General features: G+C 42.8%; 2 protein-coding genes across 7 annotated transcripts in view; one reads left to right on the top strand and one right to left on the bottom strand.

Annotated features, from left to right (window-relative positions):
* Positions 1–1,508: 1,508 nt before the first annotated feature.
* nfx1 (nuclear transcription factor, X-box binding 1) lies at positions 1,509–11,747 on the bottom strand. The gene is made up of 23 exons (XM_079234071.1): positions 11,685–11,747; positions 10,174–11,070; positions 9,577–9,738; positions 9,169–9,246; positions 8,869–8,974; positions 8,429–8,500; positions 8,154–8,293; positions 7,933–8,032; positions 7,619–7,836; positions 7,048–7,145; positions 6,914–6,944; positions 6,751–6,833; positions 6,187–6,295; positions 5,858–5,977; positions 5,693–5,772; positions 5,376–5,606; positions 4,871–4,944; positions 4,679–4,780; positions 4,189–4,326; positions 3,993–4,059; positions 2,202–2,347; positions 2,005–2,109; positions 1,509–1,902 (listed from the first exon to the last, which is right to left on the bottom strand). The coding sequence occupies exons 1-23, from the start codon at positions 11,701–11,703 to the stop codon at positions 1,827–1,829; spliced, it is 3,252 nt and encodes a 1,083-aa protein (XP_079090197.1). The 5' UTR covers positions 11,704–11,747; the 3' UTR covers positions 1,509–1,826.
* A 2,615-nt stretch (positions 11,748–14,362) lies between these two features.
* The window catches only part of asap1b (ArfGAP with SH3 domain, ankyrin repeat and PH domain 1b), a gene marked incomplete at its 5' end in the record, with an annotated part of 51,224 nt that continues 40,380 nt past the window's right edge, over positions 14,363–25,206 (top strand). For all 6 annotated transcript variants that reach the window (XM_079234073.1, XM_079234072.1, XM_079234074.1 and 3 more), the window contains one exon: positions 14,363–14,488. In XM_079234073.1, the coding sequence (XP_079090199.1) occupies positions 14,363–14,488 (126 nt within the window). The remainder of the gene's footprint in view (positions 14,489–25,206) is intronic.

Below are 25,206 nucleotides of genomic sequence, written 5' to 3' on the forward strand. Positions count from 1 at the left end.
AAATTATCCTCAGGAGCGGGGTTTCTTTTTTTTTTGGAGGATGATATACAGTCCAATGCACGCTTTAACAAAAGGAGTGTGACGTGATGACTACAGGTTATTAATATAATGTGCGCTGCAAGAACAAAGACACCTTTTTTTTTCATGTTCGGCCTCCATGATGTGAACAGGTTTTATTCATAGCAGCAACAGACGAGCAGCACCTTCAGCTCCCTAACCACACGGACTGTGGCACTTTCCCATAAAGCACCCTTTATGTAGGGGTTTGCAAGTTGTAACTGCTTTATAGAGCAGTTATACACCAATATTAAGGACATTTGGTCGTCAGATTGTGAAAAAAATATCTGCTCTTATTGATGGGTTATAACAGATCTAAAAAGCATTAGTAAATGATCGATTGGCTATTACTAAAGGTATTATTTAATCCTTTAGATACTATCTAATGAGACATTACATAAAGGGGAATATATGACATTTGGGAACGGAGGACTGCTGCAGGAAATGTTTATGAATAAGCATGGCAGTATTATTAAGATTACATTTATATAAAGACCGTTGTTCTCCGAAATGAGAGGCCTTATTTGAGAAACATTCCTTTTCACGGCATGAAGAATCATTTTTTATATGTATTGCTTTTCTCCTGTTCTTTTTGGGACTTAACCAAATCAACAGTCTAAGAACAAAGGGTTGTTTAATGCCGTACAGATAGTAAAAGCCCCTTGAGGGATAATGGGCTCCATAAATAAAATAGACTTGACTTTAAATCTTTTCATTTAGGCTGTGCAACTCGAACATTGCTTCCAGGTGAACTTAGCCTCATGTTCTTGCATAAAAACCACAAAGAAGACAAAGGAAAATAACTTGTTGCCTTTATATTAAGCAAACACATACCACCGCTGTGGGAATGTCTGTGGTGGCCCGTTACTAATGGTTCAATAAAAGATCAAACGCACGAGACAAAAAAAACTGTGAATCTCAGGTCAGTTCAGGACATTCTTCAGGTCTATGAGTCTCAAATCTGAGTCGGTCTCTAAACTCTTGTCCCCTCTCAGGCTGCAGACTGACACAAGTTCAAAACCATCAAGCTGACCAACAGCCTCATAGTTTATTCGTCCTTGAACGAGATGCAGATCCCACTCACGTCCATGAGATCTGAAACTGACCTCACCTATAAATTCCTTGAGGTTTTTTGTTTTTTTTACAGAGAAGTGCAGCACAATATCTGGGTCATAGCCGTGTTCCGAACAAAGCCTTCTTACCGCAGTGCAGCCCACTCCCACTCCCACCCACAAACCCAATCACCAGAGTATTACTACTGAGGCCTTGGCTCCACACCAGCAGAAAGAACAAAAGATATCCTTCTGCTGAAAATGTTTTCCAGCTCAAGAGCTCAGTCTGAAGAACCATCTACTGTTGAGTTGTGAGCGGATTTTATGAGCGATTGAATATTGAAGCCGAGGCATTAAATTCATATCAACAACTGTGTCCTTTAAATAAGGAAAGGATTGACTTTTTATTAATTTCGGTTCAACGAGGGACCGGTTGCATACAGAGGAGGCAAAGAAAACAATCGGGGGGGCTTTTCAGAATGATCCGTGCAAAGCTCAATCAACTTTAATTAATATCTAAATTCAACTCCTCCTCCTCGATAAACCAAGTGGGTGTTCCCAAACTTAACCATTTAATTATGAAGCCACATTAATTCTTACTGATATCTGATGAACAAAAATTAAATAAGGTGATTCAGACGTTTTGGCAGATGTAGACTGATGCTTATGGAGTAGATCCTGAGGTTTCGTCTTCTTTTAGTTTTTTTTGGCCTCATTTTAGTCCTGGACATCAAAATAATCTATCACAGGCTCTTCCTTAACCATCTTCGACCAGGTGCCTCCACTGACGGCCCTGGGGAGGAGAATCAAGAGCAAACATGAGTCATAAGCAGACAGTAAAATCATAAATCTAACATGATCAACGAGGGCAAACGGTGCAAGGAGGAAGACTTACTTGCTGCTGTGCTGTTTGATATGAGCGATGGGAGGAGGGGCCCTCATAAAACTCTCTCTCTCAATCAGGGACGTCAGGGTTGCGCTTGGACAGGCGGACTTCCCCCTGAGAAAACAAGCAAAATAACCAAACTCTTCAAAAACACACAGCCAACACCTAATCATTTTTGCAAAGTTACCGTTTGAATAAAGTCTTACTTTTGGGCCGTGATGACCACGTTGCGTTTGGGCTCGCTGTCGTAGCTCACGCTCTCCACGGTGTAAACCTCGGCCAGCTCGTGGATGATCTTGCGGTGTTCTCTGTTCATCGGTGGGAAGCAGTGGCTCCTCCTCGGCTGTTTTCCCTGCAAACATCAGAACCGCATGACCGTTGGGAATTTAGACAGAAAAGCATTTCAAAGAGTCTGCTTCCCGCTGCCCTGCGGCGACAGTGGAGTTTCTAATCGCTCAAATACATCTCAAATCCTCCCACTACATAAAGCGGGAGGTCAGGACCTCTGGATGCAACACAAATCTGAGGCGGAGCGAGATCATTTCCAGGATCGGAAGGTAGAAAAGAAAACCTTTCTGCAACACAAAATCTGACTAATGCTCTAGTGGGATGGTAACAAATCCCTAAAGCCAGGGACAGAGAAGTGCAGTCTGTTACAGCAGCAGATTCAGTGTCCACATACGTGTAGGCATGTAGTGAAAGTGTGGCCTGTTGCCTGTAACGTATTTCAACCTGACTTTTTATACTAGTGTACTAAACATGGAGAGTTTGGGAAAACTACAACTGGCATAAAACGGACCCGCTTCCTCAGCCACAAGCTAGTTGGAAGAAGACGTAACATTTTGACAGAATAACAGCCTCTGTGTTAGGAAAGCATAAGCCCACACAAGAGGGCCAAGAGCAAAGAATCAAGTCAGTGCAGATGCGATAAAACCTTTCATAAGCAGACTCGGAGGCAGAAAAAGCTTTGCCCTTATGATTCATCGTTCCAAAAAGAGATGCAGCTGGTCATAAACAATACATTTTTACATTCAGCAAAGAAACCAACGGAGCAGTGACCTTGACAGCCGCCTGTGAGGCTCAACGCATCCAACAAAGCTGAAAAAAAGGGAGCATGGAGTCTATTTTTCTAACTGCCCCATGAGGCACCTACTAATTTAGTCTGGTTTCGCCGTCCTGTCAGAAATCTACAAGCAACCACAGCTGGTTCAGATCTTGAAAGTCCACTGGAGAATTGACTGAGCTCAGAAATAGCTGAATATACAACCACAATGTCAGAAAATCTAACGTATAAAATAAATATCCTGATAATAAAAATGATGCAAGTGGTGAGCTTAGACAGCGAGTAATACTGAGGAGCGGTAATCGATCGGACATGAACTTTGGCTTGAATACAGAACTCCTAAAATGATTTTAATAGCTGTATTTTGTGCAGAATCCGAAGCAATTTCTTGTTTTACCTCATCAATCATTCGTAGAGTTGTAACATTCTGTCTTGCTGGCAATTCCCATCAATAATAGTGAACAATAAAACTCACTGGGATGCATCGGAGCTCCAGTGATGATAAGGGATGGCATTAATGAGAAGTTCATACAGAGGATGATGCAGTAGATCCTTTTAAACAGCTACCTACAAACTGCTGACCTCCAGTACCTGGTCCCATAAACAGTGCATTAGGAGTTCATTCTGACTTGTTGTTTACTTGATGGTGCTCCGGCTGATTCTCACTCTGCCTCACAGTGTTGGATGAGAACTGACATGAAATTCATTTCCTTGGGGGACAACTAAGTGTCATTTGTCGTTACGTAAATGATAAAATCATCAGTGGATGCTTTCGGTATTGAAACGTTAAGGACGGAAGTTAATTAAGGTTTTCAATGTGCAGGAACAAGAGAGAACGGTGGGCTCCCAACACGGCCACCAGAGGGAGCACAAGAGCTCATCCTAACTGTCGTTACCATACTGGCAAAAAAAGGGAGCACTTGTCTCATCTTACCTTATTAGCAAGCTCAACGAGATTCTTGATCTCCTCTTCTACCTCGGTGACAAATCTCAGGTCTTTTCTAAAAAAAAAGAGATGAGGAACAGAAGAACACCCGTGTATTTCTGGCCGTGGGAACAAACTGCACAGACAAATGATCAAACGATTCATGGCCGGTAAGAAATGTGGTAAAACAGTGTAAATGTCAGACCTGGCGTCGTCTTTGAGGCTGTCGCTGTATACAGAAGTAGAGCGGGCGTTGAAGGGGTCAGAAGATAAGTCGATCTGCAACGCCTCCGCCAAACGCCTGTTTCTCTCCAAGGTAGCGCACTCTTGGTCACATTCAAGCCTGCGAAAACAAACTGGATCAGCTCAACAAACATGCAGGCACATTTCAAATCTAATCTGCGAGTTGGGTACCATCGCACTCTTCGTTTGTTTGTTCGCCGGTTTAAGATGTTGCTTATAATCACATATTCCTGAGCAGCCGCCGATTGATTTATTTAAATATTAATGCACAAACAAAAAGTAATCCCTCATAGTAAACAGGAAATCAATTTCTATGCAGAGGAATATTTAAATAATGTTATATTATTGATTAAAAGAAACCGCATCGTGCCACGCCTCGCGGCTGCACTGAAACCACTGCAGAGAAAACATGCCTTGTTTCCTCAAACACTTTCACGTCAACACCCCTCTACCTGGTCTGTTTCAGCTCCTTCTTCGTGAGGAACGGGCTGATGTCCATCGACTCACCCAGCTGCATGTCGGACAGCTTACTGGCCATGGCGATGGCCGTGTACCTGCAGTACAGAGAACATTTAGTTAGGGATGTTTCAACCGCTTCAGATTCAAAATTCAAACAGCGGAAACACAGAAACTGTCTGACTGACCTCTGATATGAAGTGGCTGCCTCTGTGCAGGCCACCATTTCCTTTCTTCTCCCGCAGTCGCATTGTAGAGCGACCTGTGAAAAACAAACATTAGACTCCATCAGCAGGATTTCACATGCAATGGAATAGACTTTCTTTGGTGCAAAAGACTTTTCGTAAGCAGACAAATATGTCACTTTCTTGAAAGTTTGATGCTGCTTCGTGTGAGGAATTCCTGCAGCTGTGAAAGATCTCATTGTTTGTTGAGCTTTTTGAGTTTGGAGGGCTGCTACTGAAGTGTTATAACTTCATCCACGTTAACTATTTTTGGCAGTTGCACACAAATAGAGCAGGTTTTAATCAGAATACACAGCTGTACTGTTAAACACAACCTTTAACAATTAGGAGATTAACCTATTTTTTATCAGGGAAAAGATTTATTATTTTGGAGAAACTTTCCATGGTGAGAACAACCCACGTTTCAGCTACTGGGAGTCCAGCTGCTCTCCGTGGCGGTGTGTCGTACCTTGGATGTGCAGGTGGTGCGTGGGCAGCTGCTGCCCTTATGACAGGGAGCGCAGCACGGGTGGCCGCAGTCTGTACGCGGCAGCGCACAGCGCTGCAGGCAGCTGCCTCCCGCCAAACATTCGCTGCGGTGGCAGATCCGTCTGCAGCGGTGCATCTCGCACGGCAGCGTTTTATTACACGTCAGGCCACAGGAAATGTCTTGCAGATGGCACGGGATGTTGCTGCGTTGCTGTTGGCCGAAGAAAAGAGTCACTTTAATCACAGGAATTAAAAAAAAGACAAGAAAAGGAGTCGTGCAGCTCAGGGGGACGTTACCTCGTGCTTTCCCATGCACCATTTCTGAGTGAGGTATGTGCAAGGCGGACACTTGTCTTCACTGTGGCAGTTGTGAAACACTAAATGAGAGAGACGTGTGAGGATTCTCATTGACAGTTCATAACTGCAGTGTCAACGTTTGCTCTGTTTCTTTTTAAATCTCACCTGGGTGGTCGCACTCGTGTCTTCTTGTGCACATGCTTTTGCACTCTGGTGGCTTTGTGCCACAGGGGATCGGCGGGTACAAGACAGTGATCCCACAGTGACACGCCAGCTCATCAAAACCTACAGAACGAAGGGATCGGATGACCCCACATAAGACATCAATCATGGCACATTAATGCCAGACATAACACCACAAAGGACAAAAAGAAAACTATGCAAGAATGTCAAAGGAGTTTTTCTTCTTGTTATTTTTTTAAATGGAAGGATAACTATGTGGTACTTCTGAGAATTGGCTCATGAATACCACAGAAAAGGCCTGCAGGACTCACTGGACTGCCAGCAGGGCTCACAGTTTCCACGGTGACAAGAATCCTGGCAGCGGTGGAGGCCGCAGTTGAGCTTGTAGCCGCAGATCAGGGGGCACTTGTGCTCCACGTTCTGGACGGAGAGACAGAAACCAGTGACACCACCTCCTCGCGCTGTCCCAATAACCAAACATGTGTTGCCATTTTGATTAACTGTATGAAACACTTTCATCAGACCTGTGTTGCAAGTTGAAATAGATTTTTTGTGTCATCTCCGGATGTGTTCGTTCGCATGAAAAACTCATAAAAGGTGATGATTGTAAGACTTTAATTTAAGCTCTAAACAGCATTGGACTTTACAATGCTGTTTAGTGCTTTATATAGTTAAGTATATATTTGTCTACAGTGCTTATGATGGAAATAAAGCACCAAAGTTGTTTTGCCACATGCTCAGTAATGTAAAACCTTTTTATAACACCAGCATCGCCGCAGCTCTTTTGCCATTTTCAACATCAATTTGTTAAATTATATGTGAAGTTTGGAAAGTGTAAAGTATCCATCACTGAAAGCGAGTCACTGAATACTCACCACGCAACACAGCTCGCCGCACTTGTGTCGGCCGCAGGAGCGTTTCTTGTTGCAGCGCTTCTCACAAGTGAAGACGAGCTCTTCTGCAAGAGAAAGAGTCAGGAGTGAAATACCAGACGGTGTACGCAGACGATTTATTTAACTTCATCAGTTTAAATCTCACCTTCTTTTTGGATCGTCACACATGGGACCTCCTGAAAGGCAAAGGATTCTTTATAAGTTCTTTGACATCATAAATAAAGCATAACTAATGACAGCGACACTGATGATAAAGGTTCTGCTGGGGTTTCTGCCTGCCTTGGTCTTGGAGCCACATCTACATCTGATAGTGGAGGTCAGGGAGCAGGGCCCACAGCTGTCCTCATGGCACAACTTGTCACACAGATGGATGGTGTCTGAAAGAAACAACGGGATTTAAGTCCTGACAAAGTGCAAGAACGATATATACATAACGCACATCCTGTCTGAACACACAAAAAAATGGAAAAATGATGGGAGGAAAAACAACAACCTTGGCATATATAAGAAAATAACATTAACATTTTAAATGCTCGGTTGAATTCAGAAGGCACACATTATCTCATTAACATGCCATTTTTATTAAACAAACTAAACAAGATAGTTTTAAGTAGAAGGAATTTGTCAGACCCGAAATATCAAATACTTAAATATTGCTTCATATCCTACACCTGGTCAGTTTCAGATCTTGTATGAGGGTAGCTTCACTTCCCACCGTTAACTATGTTATGAGAAATTATTCCGGCTCTAGTGGTAGAGTCTGAGGCATGTCGACAGGCAGAAGCCACCTTTTGAGAAACCCAAACTTGTCCGTTGTCTCGCTGAGACACACTTTGTCCACCTCCCTTACCGCTGGAGCCACAGGCCAGGGGTTGGTTGCAGGTCTTTCCACAGGAGGGGATGGCATCAGAGCAGCATCGTCGCTCAGCGTAACCCAGCTCCAGGAGTTTGGTCAGCGACGTCTGACTGCAGGGACATGTCTTCACCAGGCTCGGGGAGCGTGGACACGGCTGGCACGGGCCGCGGTGGCACTCCAGCTGGCACCGGTGAGCTTCGCAGTTAAGCATCCTGAACGGAGCAAAGTGAGCGTGACGCGGGGTTGGGAACTGTCTAACCGAAACTAACGGAGGGTGGACATCCTCAGTGCATCGAGGTCAGACTTACTTCCCACATAGTTTTTGACAGGTGAAATGTCCCGAACCATCAAATCCGTCTTTATCAGTGCCACACAGGGCTTCCCGAGTGGTAACGCCACAGTAGCACACTAAAGGAAAGAAAAACAGGAGAAACTTCTAATAAGCTGCTTATAAGACCAGGTCATTAAAATCAAAAAGACAAAAGCAGGACAAACTGAGCTGAGACTCATTGTATGGAGTGAGACTCACTCTGCTGAACCTGCAGCTGGCAGGGTTGACATTCCCCACTGTGGCACATCTGGGAGCAGCTGTGTTTAGCACAGTTGAGTAAGGCACCACACACCGTGCTACACTGGAGCACCGCGCCCTGGCCACAGCGCATTGGTTGACTGCAAAGATAGAAATTCATCAATATCATGGTGTCAAAACCCACAGATAAAAGGAAGCTTTGGGTAACACATCAATACACAACGTCCAAAGATAAACAGAAAGGGAGGCGCAAACATGAGTCAAATGTAGCGGACCTGGTCTTCCCACAGATGCAGGATCTGGTTATGAAGGCAGGACATTGTGGACAAGGTCCAGGGTGACATAAGCTGAGGGGAGACACAGAAAATACTGTTTTTCACAAAAAAATACTCTTCAAGAGAAAAATTAACAGACTGTACAATTAAAATAATCATGTGCAACTATTAAATACATTTAAAAACTGTTCTTCATCGTAATCATCACAACCTTTTAAACACAAAATTGTCCTTCTTGTCGTATCATTGGTTGAGTTAGATCCCCAGCTATGATAAAATGATACACTTTAGGATTTCATCTAAACTTTGCAACACCAGATTGATTATTATTAATAATAATAATAATAATAATAATAATAATACTGTATGTGCAGGCCCAACTCATTATTTCCCTGAAAACATCATCAAAACACTGTCATCCTGGGATTTTCAAGGCTCACATGTTACAGGGGTGGTTGCAGTCCACTCCGCTTCTTTTCTTCCCACACATGTCACCACAGCTGTGGGGAATCTCAGTGCGCTGCCACTCCGGGTTCGTCACTTTACCTGTCAATCAAATGTGGAATATAAATAGTGATGACCTTGTTTTACTCCCTTTCAGTGAAAGAACTTGACGCGCTATAAATGGGGGAGAAAGGAGTGTTGCGAGAATAAAATATACATTAAATTATCTAACCGGACAACTAATAAATAAATATTCATCAAATGGATTTAATTGCATGAATGAAACAGTCACTCACCACAGAAGCAGGTGTAGGAGGTCGGTTGTTTCAGTGCAACATTCTGGCAGGCCGGACAACGCCAACCTTCAGCCGATTCTAAAAAACAGCATTGGTTTAGTTTAAATATATATATTTGTTATATAAACTTTCCATAAACAGAACAACATACATTCCCACTGGCCTCAAAACTACAATGCAATACAATATATTGCTGATGCAGCAGGAACTTCAAAGCCTGGGAGCTGTGTTTTGTTGTTTTTTGTTCACCGGGCCACAGCGTCTAGGTATTGTCCATCCCCACAACAGTGGATTATGCTGAGGGCCTGTTACTTTGTAGCCTCACAGAGACAACCATACTGAGGGGAGTGCGAGTCGGTGCTGCTGAAACTGAAAAGTAAACATCCAGATGTATTTTAAGGGCTGTACCGTCTGCCTGAGAGGCCGGGGATCGGGCCCACTTCTTGATGCAGTTCAGATGGAAGACGTGGAAGCAGCTCAGGCAGCTCCACACTGGAGACATGCACCGGATGACGTCACAGCAAACCATGCACTCGTACTTCTCCTCAGACAGCTGCTCAATCAGACACCCTGTGGAGGGAAGAGTTTGGAGGTTCAGGAGAAAAGATCGATTCAGACAATCAACTTCTTTAACCTTGAGAACAGGCAGCTGCATCAGAGAACAGTGATGTGCTGACGAGCCTCATTCAAACCACAGAATATGATCAAAATATATTATACCTAATTACAGGATATTGAGGATAGCAGGATGCACAAATCCTCTCAAGTGTAAACTACATGTTTCACTCAATGAAGAGCTCAAACAAGCAGAAAGTGTTAGATAATTGTTTTTCATAACTTAGAAGCTACTTAATGTTTTTTTATTTTGGAGACCGCCAAATGATTGGAAATGTCTACTGTGAGTGGTAGAGTTGTCTTGGCGTCCTGTAATTTAAAAAATATAGTAAATGGGTTCAAACTATCACGGACTCTTTCTATACGAGTTTCCAGGAGTTATAGTCTAACCTGTCTGCGTCTCCTTGCTCTCTGGCATCCTCTGGCCCGGCCTGGGGTTCTGGTGCTGTGCTCTTCTCCCTCCTCTTGCCTGAAGGGGTGTGTGTCGTCCGGAGCCACGTCCAGCTTTACAGGCAGGATCCTGAAAGGATCTGCCATAGCCAGAGTCATCTTGGACAGCTGGCCCCCTCTCAGAGCGTGTTTCCTCTTGAGATAGTAACTTGGGTGGTTTAATTGGCCCTTGGCGTCGTTTTACTTCAGTGGGTTTGCTCTGATAATCATCATGTTGGGAGTCTGGATCCGTCCTGCTCCTCTGACTTCTTTCCCTGATGTCTAAAGTGGAGTTTTCTCTTTTGGTGTAGTTTGACATCTGACCATCTACTGCAGTGTTGTTCTCTTTTAAGAGAGTACCCTTTTCAGTTTGTTGTCCTCTCCTGTGCTCCTGACTAAACTTCCTCGTTTTTTTAGCCCCGGCGTCCGGGTTGTCATTGGTTTGTTGAAGATTCCTGCCTGCATCTTCTCTTCGCCAGCTGGGTCCATCATCCATGGGATGTGGCCTAGAATTAAAAACCCCAGCACCCCTGTTGTTAGCACTATATGGGCCAAAGTCAGGTCCAGGTCTTTGGCCACTGTAGCCATTTACACCTCTATTTCCTTCTCTCCTCCCTCTACCTCTGCCGCGGCTTCTCGCTCCATCCTCTCCCTGGTAGTGAGGATGCTGATGCAGTACATAATCTGAATTATCGTGGCTAAATGGGGGTTTAAAGCCCTGTTGAAAGTGTCCATATTGTTGCGGAGGATCATAACTATTCAGGTTTCTGTCGTTGTTGTATCTGGACCTGCCTCTTCTTGATTTGTGCGGATATATTTTTTGATGCGACGCCTCATTAGGCTTGAGGTCAGGTGGTTCTGCAAACAGAAAAAGTTACAATGTTAAAAGCCTCAACCAAATGCAACGACAGTAAATAAGCTATGACGAGGGAGTGAAAACAATGACTCAGTCATTTTCATCGATGATTCACCAGTCGATTACTGTGTCTTTAAATCAGTATACAACCAACCAATCTTCACCAGAGCCCAGAATAATGTCTTAAAACCTACATAATATAGTATGACACACAAACATAAACAAAATAACGTCATCACTTCAGGTTTACTACTCAATTACAACCCATACTGAGGTTATGTAGCCAGCAGTTATACCGCAGGACATAAAAGTACTACGCTAACAATAATAAATAATGTCATTGGCTCAGAGGCTAGGTGTAACGTCGGCTTACAAAGTTCACTGTCAGTTACATCACGTCAGTTAGTTATAAGCAGCCTGACCACACTAATACAAATCTAGATTTAGCTCGCTAATGTTAGCCGAAAACGTCAGCTAACGTCAGCTGTGTAACCAAATAATCTTATTTACCAAATAAAGAGTGTGTGACGTTAGAAAGTGCGTTTAGTTGGGCAGTAGGAGCTTGTTTTTCCCCCTGTATAGACAAGTTATTTCGATAGCCCGTTCGTTAGGTTACCTGAGGAGCCCTCAGCCATTCAGTTTGAACTCTGGTTTTTGCTTCTCACGCGCCACAAGTTGGTTGACAACCGTATCCAGATAGCCGGATTCAATGTCCACGTTTCCGCCCGTGCTCTAGTTGTTAAAACTGAGACGAACTCCCTAAAAAAGAAACCAGCAACAATTTCCTCCTCCTTTCAACTCACTTCAGCAACACTAGCTTAAAGCTAACACAAGCTACGTTAAGCTAGCTACAGCAAAACCGGAACTTCCGGTCAGTATTTCGAAAAAGGAAACAGGAAGCAGAATTAAAATAATGAATTTGTATTTAACAGAAATTTGATAGCATTGCGGTTGTAAAAATATAGTGTCAAGCTTATTGGTATACTATTCAGTTGGTATTAATAATTTGCGAGGAAAATCCATACAATTAATTTGACAGAAAATAATGTTAGTGAACGGCCACAAGGTGGCGCTCCATGTTTGGCTTACTATAAAAGGGAATAAAGTGGTTTCTATGGGGGAAATATATGAATATTAATGTTCTCAATATATTAGAACATACTTCATAGTTTTGCATGTTTCCACGTTTTCTATGATAACTGTTTAAAATGTGGGTAGTTAAAAACTAGTGTTACCAGGCTGCTCACTGAGTACACATACTAAGACTTTACAAGGTGTATAACTTTAAGATGAACAACATAAGCAACTGGTTATAGGATAAATCACGACTCCTGTGTTGAGAATAAGGCTCGATATCTCTAAGATTTTAAAGATATTATGACACGCAGCTGTGAAGTTGAAGGAAAGTATATTTTACTTTGTGTGTTATACATACACATATTACATGTGTAGGACATACTGTATGTTTTATTTGTGACTGTCTGGATGCAAACCTGCTTCCCTTTGGCACAATGACGGTTTAAATAAAATAAATTGAAATGTATTTATTTATTTAAAAAGGATGAAAAGATTAACCATACAGACATCATATTTTTACTATGTTAATTCATACAATTAGTCGTTGGACACCTATATGGCCTCAATATATGAACACTAACTCAAGTATAAAGTCAGCTGAACTAAATTGAAATAAACTCATCTGACAGCAGGGGCCACTAGTGCAAACTCACTAAAACCAACTGTTCAGTTTCATCTGCCTGGCAAAATGAATGTAATGACCACCAGTATCCACTCATGGGGATTCATTAGGTTCGCGAATATAAAGAAGCTTTACGTTGAGTGTTGGTGCTTTTAAAGGCAACTAGGTCCAACAGACGATATTCAGATAGGCTCATATTCTTCTGATGACACTCAGGACTATAAATATGCTTCTAGTTGTCGTTTCAAGTTAAACAAACGAAACATTAATGCTTCCCCCCCTCCGCTGTAAATCGTTGTTTTCTGCGGTAAGCAGGCCCACAGTGGTGCGGGGCTCTGGCAGTACCAGATTCCAGATCACGCATGCGCAGAGTGACACCTCGGCCCCTTCAACCAGGCGAAGTGGGTGGGAGAGAACTGCGTCAAGTTGCCACCAATAGGAACAAAATGCCGTAAAATACATCATGTGGTTTCAAAATAAAATAGTAAGACGACGTCATGAAAACAGCGATCTGCTTTTTGTTGAAATGATTTATTTAGCTAACTTAAAATTAACTAAATCAATCGTAGTAGAATTGCTACAATACATCTTAAATACATTCATGAAACTGGCCGCTAATAATACAAGTACTTCCCAGCCTACTTTGTGGAGTCATGTGGTTCACTCAAGTGTTAAAACACTTGCAATTTAGCCACTGAATCCTGGGCAATATTAACAAAATGGGACAAAAGTTGAAAGCTATATATCAAAAAATAATAATAAAAAAAGCAATATAATAGAACATGCAACATATAGGGCTGCTAAACTTATTTACATTTCGCAGACTACATCTATACTCGTGAACAGGAATCATTCAAACGTTTATTTCGGGGTTAACAAACAAAAGTCAACCCCGGGCGTTTTATTTTGAAAAACCCTGGCCGGAAATGAGAGCTTTCCTTCCAGCTAGCTTGACACTAGCTCTGAGAAGCTCGAGCGCGGCCGAGCAGGAGAGAGTGGCAGTGAACGTGTCTGCGGCAGCGTTTACCGTTAAAAAACACAAACTACGGCGGAAGAAAGGAGGACCAAACCCCGCTGCAGCGAGAGACAACCTCGGCAGAGCATGGACTATGATAAATTCTAACCAGAGGCTGGTAACGGTGGGCTGTTTTGACGATAAGCGGTTTATTGAACATCTGTAGAGCATAATGAGGGCATCCGCTATTCTTTACGGTGGTTTTTCCTCCGAGGTTTAGTTAGACGCAGAGTGACACTATTTATAAATGCGTCGCTTTTAGACATCCTCTCAAGGAAAAAGACACACCGAGGGATCCCAGCCTGCAGACATTTTTTTTTTTTTAGTTAATTCCCTCCTCCCATGGCCCCCGGGGAACAGTGAAGTCATCTGAGAAGTCACCGGAGAAGAAGACGCGTCTTAATCATCACGATAGTTTCACACAGTTTCGCGAGAAAAAAATCGGCCAAACCCCGTCCATCGGCTCGCGGTCGCACCAGACTCCCACCGCTTTTTTCCTCTATTTTTTGAATCGTGCATGGTTTTGCCCTTCTGAGCATTCATCGCCGACCCTGCCGTGGGCATTTTCCCCCGTTAGAGGATGCCGGATCAAATATCGGTGTCCGAGTTTCTCTCGGAGACGACAGAGGATTACAATTCCCCGACAACATCCAGCTTCACCACCCGGCTGCAGAGCTGCAGGAACACCGTGAACGTGCTGGAGGAGGTAAGGCCACGGTGTTAGCCTGCCTGACGATGGATGGATGGATGATTAAACAACACAACCAAAAAGACTATATTATTATGTAAAAAAATGCAGATTTAAAGGTTTTTACATGGTGGAATGCAGCTCATATACACCCAAGGCTTATGCAACCAACCCTAAATTCAACTGGTGATTTATTTTTTTTAATTTTTTTTACAGCATTTCAAAATCCCATTCGAGGCGTAAATACATTATTGTGTTACACATCCCCAACAGAAAATACAATAATTGCACCTGTTGAGCTGCAGTTCTGTGAAAGTGCATTTCCATGTACCTGATGCAAAAAAAATGTACATTTCCCGCCCACACATGGCTAGTTAACGCAGAGTTGGTGCGTTGGAGGTGACCTCTCATCTTGTGAATCTGCTGCTCTTTCTTCACAGATATGTAGAGTAATACTAGAGGGGGTGGATGGCTTTGGCGGTGTAGGGAATAGAAGGATGTTCACTGAGGCCTGCAGCTCTCTGTGCTCACTGTTACATAACTCACAGCTTCAGAGCATGCTGCCAGGCTGTAGCAGTGTGTATGTATGACCGAGAGAGAAAGACCTTCCCTAGTCACTGGCAGGCAGATCTGAATTTAACTGTTTCAGGATTACAGAGATTCCCCTCGCTAGTGTAGGCCAGATTGCGTTAAAAAAAAGGACATATTTACTCCACAAAGTGAAATGTTGTGCAGAAACACACCCAAAGTCACACTGTGATGCTGTGTCACCTTTGATCGTGTGTGTGTGTGTGTGCGTGTGTGTGTGTGTGTGTGTGTGTGTGTGTGTGTGTGTGTGTGTGTGTGGAATCAGGCCAGGCAGGTGGGTTGATGTGTGTGTTTCACACCCCCACCACCCCCCTCCATTGGCATCCTTCCTGCTATGATTAAATGGAGCATCAATCCAGCGTACAGCGCACACCTTCTCTGCTGTCCGTTAAGGCCAAAGTGTGACCTCATTTCCTGCTTTAAAACACATTTAGCTGCAGACAGGAATGACCTCAGACCCCCAGTATTTAGTGTAATCTGTCACGTGATGCAGAAATATTGAAAGTGACTAAATGGAGTTTATTTGTGACTAAACAACTGTTCAGATCACATGTAAACATTAAGATGAGCATGACAGTAACCAGATATGTTTGGTTAAAAGGAAAAAACCCAGGCCTAGTTTCTCTCTTCAACATCCCAACAGCCACTTCAAATAACACTTTGTGCTATCCATCACTTCTATCTTCAGTCTTTTACGAGCCTATTATATCATGATGATAAAATATTTAAAAAAAAATCTACCAAAACAGGACCAGGGCCGTGTTTATTCTCAAGCCGGAGCCCACTATGTGTCTGCTGACTGTAACGAGGGAAAGGCTCGCATCATGAATCACCTCTCTGGCTCCGTGCCTCTGAACCCAGAGACTGCAGCAGCACAAACGAAAAACATCTGTTAGAAAGGGCCGCCATGTGCGCTGGGCTTCGGTAGCCGCTCTGGAATTTTTTTCCAGAGATCACATGACAGGGGACGACCATTACACTGGTACCAAGGAGCGAGCAACGTGCTCCTCGGTGTTTTAAACAAAAGGCAAGATGCCCCCGAAAACAGTTTGGCAAGGATAATCTGAAACTGGGAAACACCCAACAGACGGCAAACCCACAAGCAGACAGCCGGCCTAACGATGAATACAGTTAGATTAGTGTCTGTTTAATAAAGTTAAACCCCCGTTTGATCCCTGCATAGACATGTATGGACTCACTTGCATCATGCACCCAGAGCTGCTGCAGTGAAGTAAAAACTGCCGTCAGCGTCATTTTGCCTGAAGAGGAGTTTGTTTAAAATGTCCCGGGTTTCTGCTGAGCTCCGGGTTCCTGCCCTCAAACTTAAACCACCCAGTCCCTATTTCTCCCCCTCCGAGTCACTTCCTTAGTATGTTGACGAGGTAAATTATGCAAAGGTACAACTTGAATATTTAATGCTGTAACTTGAGGCGGTGAGTTGACCTGGTGGTGCAAAGAAATACAAAATAAAGTTGTTGCAGCATCATATCGTCCTTATTCATCAATTATTGATCAGTGCATAATGACACAACAGTATTCGCCAGTCACCAGCGTCCACTCTGTAACTTTCCTCTCAGAAGAGCACCCGAAGGTGTTTACTGTCTGACGCTCGGTTCAGTGCAGCAAATATGGAAAACAATGAGCGGCACAATGGCGAGATGAAACCTGAACAGTAACCTTTCTGGCTCGCTGTCTTTACTGCTTGAGACACCGGCGATTGGGCGTGTGTGTGTCTGTGTGTGTGGGTGTGTGGGTGGAAGACCGGAAGCCGTGTTGGTATGTGGTGTGGGTTTTATTTCTTTGTCATCTGTGGTGCTAAGCAGTCATTGTTGTGGTGTTTTTTTTCCACTGCATTTCCCAGAAATCTGTGTTGTTTTTTTTCCTGCCGGCAAAGTTGGAGGGAAGTTGTTCATGGTAATCTTCATCCAGATTCCAGAGATTATAGCTGCAACTAATATCAATTTTCATTATTGATTGTCGTAAGAAAAGTAAGTAAATGTCCTCCCTGTGTTCCAGGAACTCAAAGTCTTAGAATTTGTTATGCGTGGTATTCAATTACCGGCGATATGAATGAGAGAAAACCAATAAAATCTTTGGATTTTGGACACTGAAACCCAACAATATTGATGGAATCGTACGGATGACATTGCTGGTCAGTTAGCTCGTCAAACTTAACAGCTGCTAACCACGTTGCCATGGATTTCTGTTTGTTAATTCCTGCTCCTGGCTCTTTATTTCTCCTAGCTTAATTGGCAGATTGCCATGAAATTTGCCAAGCCCATTTTTGTCTGTCAAGGGGAAAACCCTTTTTGTTTTTGATGACCCTGTGACCTTTTTTTTGAGTGCCATCCTGAGGACAAATGTAACATTTATAGCACCATAACCACAATACTAATAAAACCTCAAAAATAGGAAGATTTCTATGTTTTATTTTGTAGTTTGTGACACCAGAGACCTTTCGTATTGATGCGTGTCTTGAACATTTTGCCTCGGGCAGCATCTGCTTTCATTGTCTCTGGTTATCTGGCAGCTTATAACGGTTAACCCAAAAATGTCACTGAATAACCTTCTGTACACAAACAATGAATTATTTCTGCAGTATAAATGTCTGACTACCGCTTTTCCTCTTACACTTACCATAGTTATACTTACTATATTATATAAAGTTATAAGGTAACCTCACTACATAATATGTTACAGTATGTGTTACTGTTTAAAGTATAGTTTTTGCTTTTGTGGTTGTGGATTTTTGTGGTCTTATTTTCTCTGACTACGTCCCTTCAGTTAATACCACTGCCTTCACGACACAATAAATTAGGGCTGCAACGATTAGTCGTATAATTGATTAGTCAGATAGAAAATCAATAGGCTACTCCACAGGAAATCAATTCATTATATACTATTACTATATAAAGTGATTATTTCAGCAAAACAATCAACCATTCTTGAGAATTTGTTGCTTTGATGTTGGCCGGACAAAACGAGACATTCAATCTCTCCCACATTTTTCAGTATTTTCTGACACTGATCGACTTATTGATGAATCAAGGAAATAGACAGCATATTCAATGATAGCGAGTTGCAGCTCTGCGGCAGCTGATGACATATAAAACACATATTTTTCCTCCACAATAGGCAAAGCATCAAATCTGACATTCGCTTGTGTGAAAATATCACAGGTTTTTACTCTATAAGGATCTCCCGCTTTCTCGGATGCAAGTTAATATTAGCATCACTTGTTATTCCCCCGAGGGGCGTGCATTGTCTCCCTCTCTACCCCACAGATGGCACTTTATGTCATTGGGTTTGCTTTTCTAAGCCACATAGAGCCACAGCAGCAGTACAAGGGAAACCCTCACTGCATCGGCATTCCTTTGAGCGTGCCTCTCGCCCCACATCACATGGGCTGGACCAGGAAAATGTTGACTTTTCACAGTCATTCTATTCAAGCATGGCTGGGCTTGACCTAATAGGCAGAGGCCCTTTATACTTTTACATATTTATGTAACAGCCTTTTCAGTCGCAGCATTTTAAGCTCGCAGACGCTTTTGATGCCGTCCTGTATTTGATAAAAGCTGAATGAGGAGTTTTTATTCCAAACCGCTGCGTAAGTCATTGCCTGAAGTCGTCATAGAGTTATGCAAAGATCGCAAAAGATCTAGTTTATAGAACGTCACATAAATGTTGCCAGGAAAGGACTTAACATTCCTTTCGTTCTTTTAGAAGCTTAAACGTTTATTTCCGTCAATTTATATGAGTTACGTGTGACTCCAGTCCAATGTTGGAGGCCTCATTTTGGAAGAAGCTCGTCTCAAAGGTCCGTGGAGATCTTAAAGCTAGTGACGCTCTAGAGAAACATGTCCATGGGATACACATGCAGACATCTGTATATGCCAACAAAGCACCAAGAAAAATGAGTACAAGACCAACCGAAGCTGATGTGAACAACCTCCTCTGCGCCACCCATCTTTACTGTCGGCACATTTTTTGTCTTTTTTGGGGGGGCAAGACCGATAGCAGGAGAGATAGCAAGTTGACAGGATACTCCATAATATAAAGTGGTGTACATCATCTGACAACTAGTTTCATTTGAGATGAAGCTCAGCACTGTTTGTGCCAAATCCTACTAAATCAGGTCAAGGGACCCCAGTGAATATGGCCATGCCAGTTTTTCACTAGCCAATATTTAGACTACCTTCAGAGCTTTATTTAACGTCTTTCTCGACAAGCTAGCATGACGTGGTTGGTACCACAGTCTCACGTTGATTACCAGTTCTTTCGAAACCGAGCCTGCTCCAGCCTCTGGAAGACGGTCACTTCGTCCCAGGACGTTCTCAAGAGCAGTTCATGCATATGATTTATGAGATGGGTGGTTTGTGGTTTTCCTCGGCTGAGACGAGTAGTATATGCGGTGGCAGAAATCTGGATCGTGTTCCCTTTTCTCTGCGTGGCTCGGCACCGTCGGCCGAATCCCCGCTATGTTCATTCAGTCACTCTCTTTTATTCACCCACTCGGGCAACAGTGACCGAGCACCGAGCTTTCAAACACAATGGGGCCGCCGCTGCGTTTGAACTGAAGATTTGTGAAACATGGCCATCGCAGTTCCCAAGAACCCGAGGCGGTGGCGTCCCCACAGACCTCTGAAGACAAAGAAAGGCAGGAGAGCTTCACTTTTGAGAAGCTCTGACCGGCAACATTTCTGCATGTTTGCTTGGAAAATTGGTCAAATGATTATTTGGCTAGATTCATTTTCTGTCGCTTGACTAATTGTCTAAATGTTTCAGCTCTAACTATTTCTTTCTTATACAGCCCACGATAGATTACATGATATCTGATACATGATTGAAGTTGGTTTTTATAACTGCCAAATCACATGTACTATTTACAATGAACCCAGAAACAAGCCAGAAGTCATGAAAAAGAACATTAGAGTCAGCAGTGTGAAGGAAACCCAGTCAACACATCTGTAAGAGGGAAGGATACGCAAGAAAAACAATCTTGTTGTTTCTTCTTAAGTTCAACATGTTCATAGTTATAATTATAATATACAAATATAAATAGTTGATTATATTAGTTTGTAATAGTATTCACAGTATTTGTTGAATATCATAGTTCAAGTTGTTTGTCTGGAAAGCGCCTGAGGCCGCCTCGCCGTCATGTGAGGTTTTTATTCTGGTCACATGTAACATCCCCTCCACCAACAGGGAGCCTTTCGTAGGGATGTCTACACAGATGACAGATAATATTAGCTTTTGTCCCCCTCTTACATATTTGTTCATTAAGACTTCGAGCATTTTCAAAGCTGATGCGTTTCTCTTTTTGGGGAACATCCTCTGTCACACACTCGGCTAACACCGAACACATCTGTGTAACTATAATTACTTGGTTCACGGATTTTTTTTGCCTCATTGGCTCCATATTTTGGACCTCTTTTAGACGCCCCTGCACCAAAAAAAACAAGGCAAAAACGATGAATAATTCAAAAGGACGAGGGAGTTTTTTTTTTTTATCATACTTGGCTTTACATAACAAAACTGAGTGCTGAGGAGCACAGCTGTGTCAGATTCAATTATGAATGAAGTTATGGCTTTTTTTATTCATCATTTGTCCCCTGTGTCACCAAACCCAGTGACTCATATGGTGTGAGAGAATGGGAGCATTTTTCGTCCCATGGCACCGTTACTCACATGACATCTTGTTCCAGTTAAACCGCACTGTGGAGAAACGGAGCAGTTAAAGTGGTCGTCTCCAAGATACACCGTCAGTGCTCCCTGGATGGTGCTTCAGAGACAACGGGGTGCTGTGATGTTTCACTTCCAAATGATTACCGACCTGCTTTATCTACCTTCAGTAAATTAAAACTGACCTATTTTTGTAAGAAAAGTTGCTAAAGTTCAGACTCGCTCAGCTGCCGTCAGAAGGGCTGAAAAACTAAACTCGGGTCGTTCCTCAACTTTGTTTCTTTGCCTCAAAGCGTTCGCTTCGTCCATGGAGCTATTATACGAGGAAAGAGTGAAAAGACAATAAAGAAAGGATTAGGTTTGAAATTATCAAAGTTTGGGGAGAATTTAAATGTGCAAACTGCTTTGTTTGGCTGCTTCTTTGTGCTTGCAACTAATTAGCGGGATATGCAACAATAAGGGCTTTATTTAGCCTGTTAGCTTAGCCACTGCACCACTTCTGTTTGAATCTTCTGGTTTTTCAAAAATGGCGTTTTAGTCACACACACATCACATGAATTAGCTGAAAATGTATGTGCTGCTTATTGTTATGAGACGAAAATGCAAACAGTTGTACACTGATTTGTCTGTGAATTTAATAAAAGAGCATCTGGTGGGTCGATTGTTCCTTTTTAAAATCTCTCTCTCTCTAAATACTAACACACCTTTTAGCCATTTTCTAATTTGTTCTGTCTCCCGCAGCAGGAGGTGAGACTCTGTTGTGTTGCTTGTTTGTCGGCTTGTTTGCCGTCTGTGGCAGAAATCTGATAATCGGTCCGTGGGCCACAGCTGTTGGCCTACCTTCCTGCCACAGCTGCACTGTGTATATCATCAAGGGCTATTAGCCGGCAGCGGATTAGCCCCGGACCAGACTCGGCCCCGGCACTCTGATCCCCCTGCTCTACCCCCGATTTAGACGAGGAAGAGTGGGTCAGTGTTCACATCTGTCTGAAGCCTTCCTCACACAGATAGACGGTGTTAAAGTCTTCCTCCATCGACAGCCATTTTAATCTGACGGAGAATGCAGCTCCCGTTACTCTTCCATGACAATAGAAATATGGTCCAATGCAAATATGTCGGCTTTTAAAGGAAGGTTACTGACTTGGCTTGCAGTTATTGATTATTCTCATAATTTACTTTATTTTACTTCTTACTTTACTTCGGGTGTAAAATACAATAAAATACAATCCCTTAGGATAAAACCTATCAACTTTGGAGATCCTGAGACTCTTCCTCTAGCACCACCAGCAGGTCGACTTTTGTGGTTTAGAGTGAAAAGTCGTGAAAGCTATGAAACCACATCCATCTTTACTGTAGTTTTTATGAAACATGAAATGTTAAAGAACCATCACTTTAGATTCAAATATTGTCACATAATCAATGCCAATAAAACGGAAGGAAAACTATGATATTTGTGTTTGCAATGTCTTCCAGCACACAAATAGTGTTTTATGGTGCAGATTTAAGTGTTTTTTGGGTTGTGTCTGTGTTCAGCTGCAGTCAGCACATCAACGCCCACAGATCCTCCTCTTCCTCCTCTTCTGTTCATCATTTGCAGCTCCTCGTTTTTTTCTTCTTCTGCGATTGTACGAGCGCGGCGTTCACATCGTCGTCCTCGTCGACCGCCCTGCAGAACCAGGAGGCAGCGTCTGTCTTGTTGTGGCCTGAGGGGTAAACAGTGCATCTCTGTTTGTGAGCATTGATGGTGTTTGGCCCCGGACTGTGTCTGTGTGTATTTGTGTCTATGTGTGTGTGTCTGTGTGTTTGTGTGTGTCGACTGCAGCTAAACATTTGATTCCGCCTTTCAATGTTGAATTTGAATACTACCTTTTGCATTCAAGCCTGGAGGAAGGTTATTGACGGTCCTTCTAGACAACTTGTTTACATTTTCTCCTGATGCCATTAAATGTCAGTGAAAAGCATGACATCACTTTCTTTTCCACAACCTGACAGCAGCCGTCAAAGCTCCTCATACTCTCTGAAAGTACACGGACGGGGAAATCCAAGTGGGAATGTAGCTTTAAGATCGGTGAAAGCTTTTGTTGGACGTCGCAGTGAAGGCTTATTTATTTCTGTTCCCCTGCATGTCCAGTTGCTCAAAATATCTGAACATCCAAATGGCCTGTGGGAGTGAATACATACACCTGTGGTTTTGGAATTAGCTGGTCTCCCACCCGGCAGAGAGTCCCATAAAGTGTGAAATTCGAGACTCGTCTGCAGAAAAACTTCAAGGAATGCTGTAAAGCGCTCCGTCTGTGACTTTGGCCAAGGACTCGTGGCCGAGAGGTTGTGCAGGAACGTTACTCAGAGGCTAAACAAATAATGTTACTTCTGATTGTGCACTTTTATCAAGGGAGCACATTCTTTGGCGGCGTGCCTTTAAATGTCTGCAACGCGGGCGGCTGGTTGGTAGGAAGTTGAGTTCTTATCAGCTGACCAATGATCAGCGAAAGATTAGAGATAAACATGCAGAGTAGTTTATTTTAGTGTTTCTTTGATCAGCCTACACGCCGTTGGTTTCTTAGTTTGGGTCTTTTGCCAGCTATTTTAGTAAAGTATCGTAGTACTGTGTACTAGGATCAATACTCAAACACTTGTTTATGTGCTGTTGATAGAATAAGTCAGATTTTCTCTCATTGTTTCTCATTTGTTGCTGATTAACACTTTAACAAAACACACACATCTCACTACAAGGTCTACTCAGTGGTTTAAGGCCGCAAATAGTGATTATTGTTATTATTGATTGATGGCTCCATTATTTTCTCAATTAATCTTTGAGTTTTTTTCCATTAATTGTCAGAAAATACTTGTCACAGTTCCCCAAAGCCCAAGTGTTGCGATTAACAATCTCTAACCCCCGAAGATATTTAGTTTGTTTTTTTATGGTCTTCTATGACATCATAGTTAAGTTCCTAAAGATCTACAATTCATCTACTGAGGAAGGTCATGTTATATGAACGAAAGGTCCAGATCATCTACTCGGTAAACGGTGTGGTCGTGAATGAACTGTCAGTCTCCCCCAGGACCAGGGATGCCCTGTGGGTTTCTGATCTAAAGCACCGTCATTGATTATTTTGTTCAAGAGAATCAGTTTTACACGTTTTGAGGTTTGTGGGTGAACAAACTTCTTTCTGGTCGTTTTAAACCGGAAGTTAAAAGTCAGGAAACAATCGACGTATCTTTAAATTATTGTCTGTTCTGTTTTGGTATATATTTGGTGCTGTAATGATTTGTACTAGATAAGTCACCATAATTAAGAGATGATTAAGAGATTAATCGTTTTAGTAATATAAAAAAACTATTTCCTGGTCAGATGCTTGCTCTTCTCATCTTTATTTCATTATAACCTAATATCTGAGTCAGGAAGACACGTCTTCGGTTATTTTGATAGCCGATCTTTTTAAGTAGTTTTAAGCCACATTTCAAAAAGTCCCTTGTTGCAGCTTCTCAATTTCTTATGTGAAACTGATTTCTCTTTGGAGTTTGGACTAAAGGAAGTGTGTTGAAGATGCCAGTATGAACCGTTTCTGTCATTTTATAAACCAAATGGTCAAAAGAGTTTGATTGAGAAAAACCTTTGCAGGCTTATCGATACTAAACATAATTCTCGAATGCAGCCCTATTTGGCTGTTTGAGGAATAAAGGATGAAATCAAAACCATAATTCAATAGAAATATTTGTAATAGTTCCTCCATACCTTACTAGAAAGTCTGAGTTTTGAGTTTCATATTTTTCAGGAACTAAACGACCTCTTTGCCCTGCAGCTGTTTGTTTCCTCGCTGATATCAAACACTATAAGAAAGAGGATGCTCGCTATCATTTCTCTTCATCGACTGCGAATTCCTGCCACTATTCTCCTGTTGACGGCTGTTAATAGCAGCAGCTTCACACCAACAATGACTTCCTCAACAACACAGATACATGTATGCTGCCTGTTCGATGCTCGGGGGACTGCAGTCTCATGCAGCCGTGTGTGGGCGAGATTGTGAAAGCATGCACATCGCTCTTGAAAAAGGTGGTGGGCTGAGAGAGAGAGAGAGAGAGAGAGAGAGAGCGCGTCGCAGAGGGAAGTCGCCAAATGAATTGCGACTGCAACGCCGCTGCATGCTCGGTTTGACTCTTCGCCGGCCGCACGCAGTGCACGTCGGTTCCTGCGAGATCTGCCGCAGAGAGCCGGCTTCTTCCAACCAATGCGGCCTCCAAAACCCACAAGCAGCTCATTCCTCTCCCTGAGTGTAGAGCCGGATGCTAATAGCAAGACTAATGGCAGCAAAACATAATGGAGTAATCTCCGACTTCTATTGACTTCTCTTAGTGGCCAATAACATTACCGGGTCAAGATTTGTGGAACGGATACAAGTGAATTAGAGCAGCTATCGTGCATAAACTGCCAGCGACTCACTTTACGGAGTCTTACTTCCTTCAGA

This window comes from Taurulus bubalis (assembly GCF_910589615.1).
Source record: "Taurulus bubalis genome assembly, chromosome: 18".
NCBI lineage: Eukaryota > Metazoa > Chordata > Actinopteri > Perciformes > Cottidae > Taurulus > Taurulus bubalis.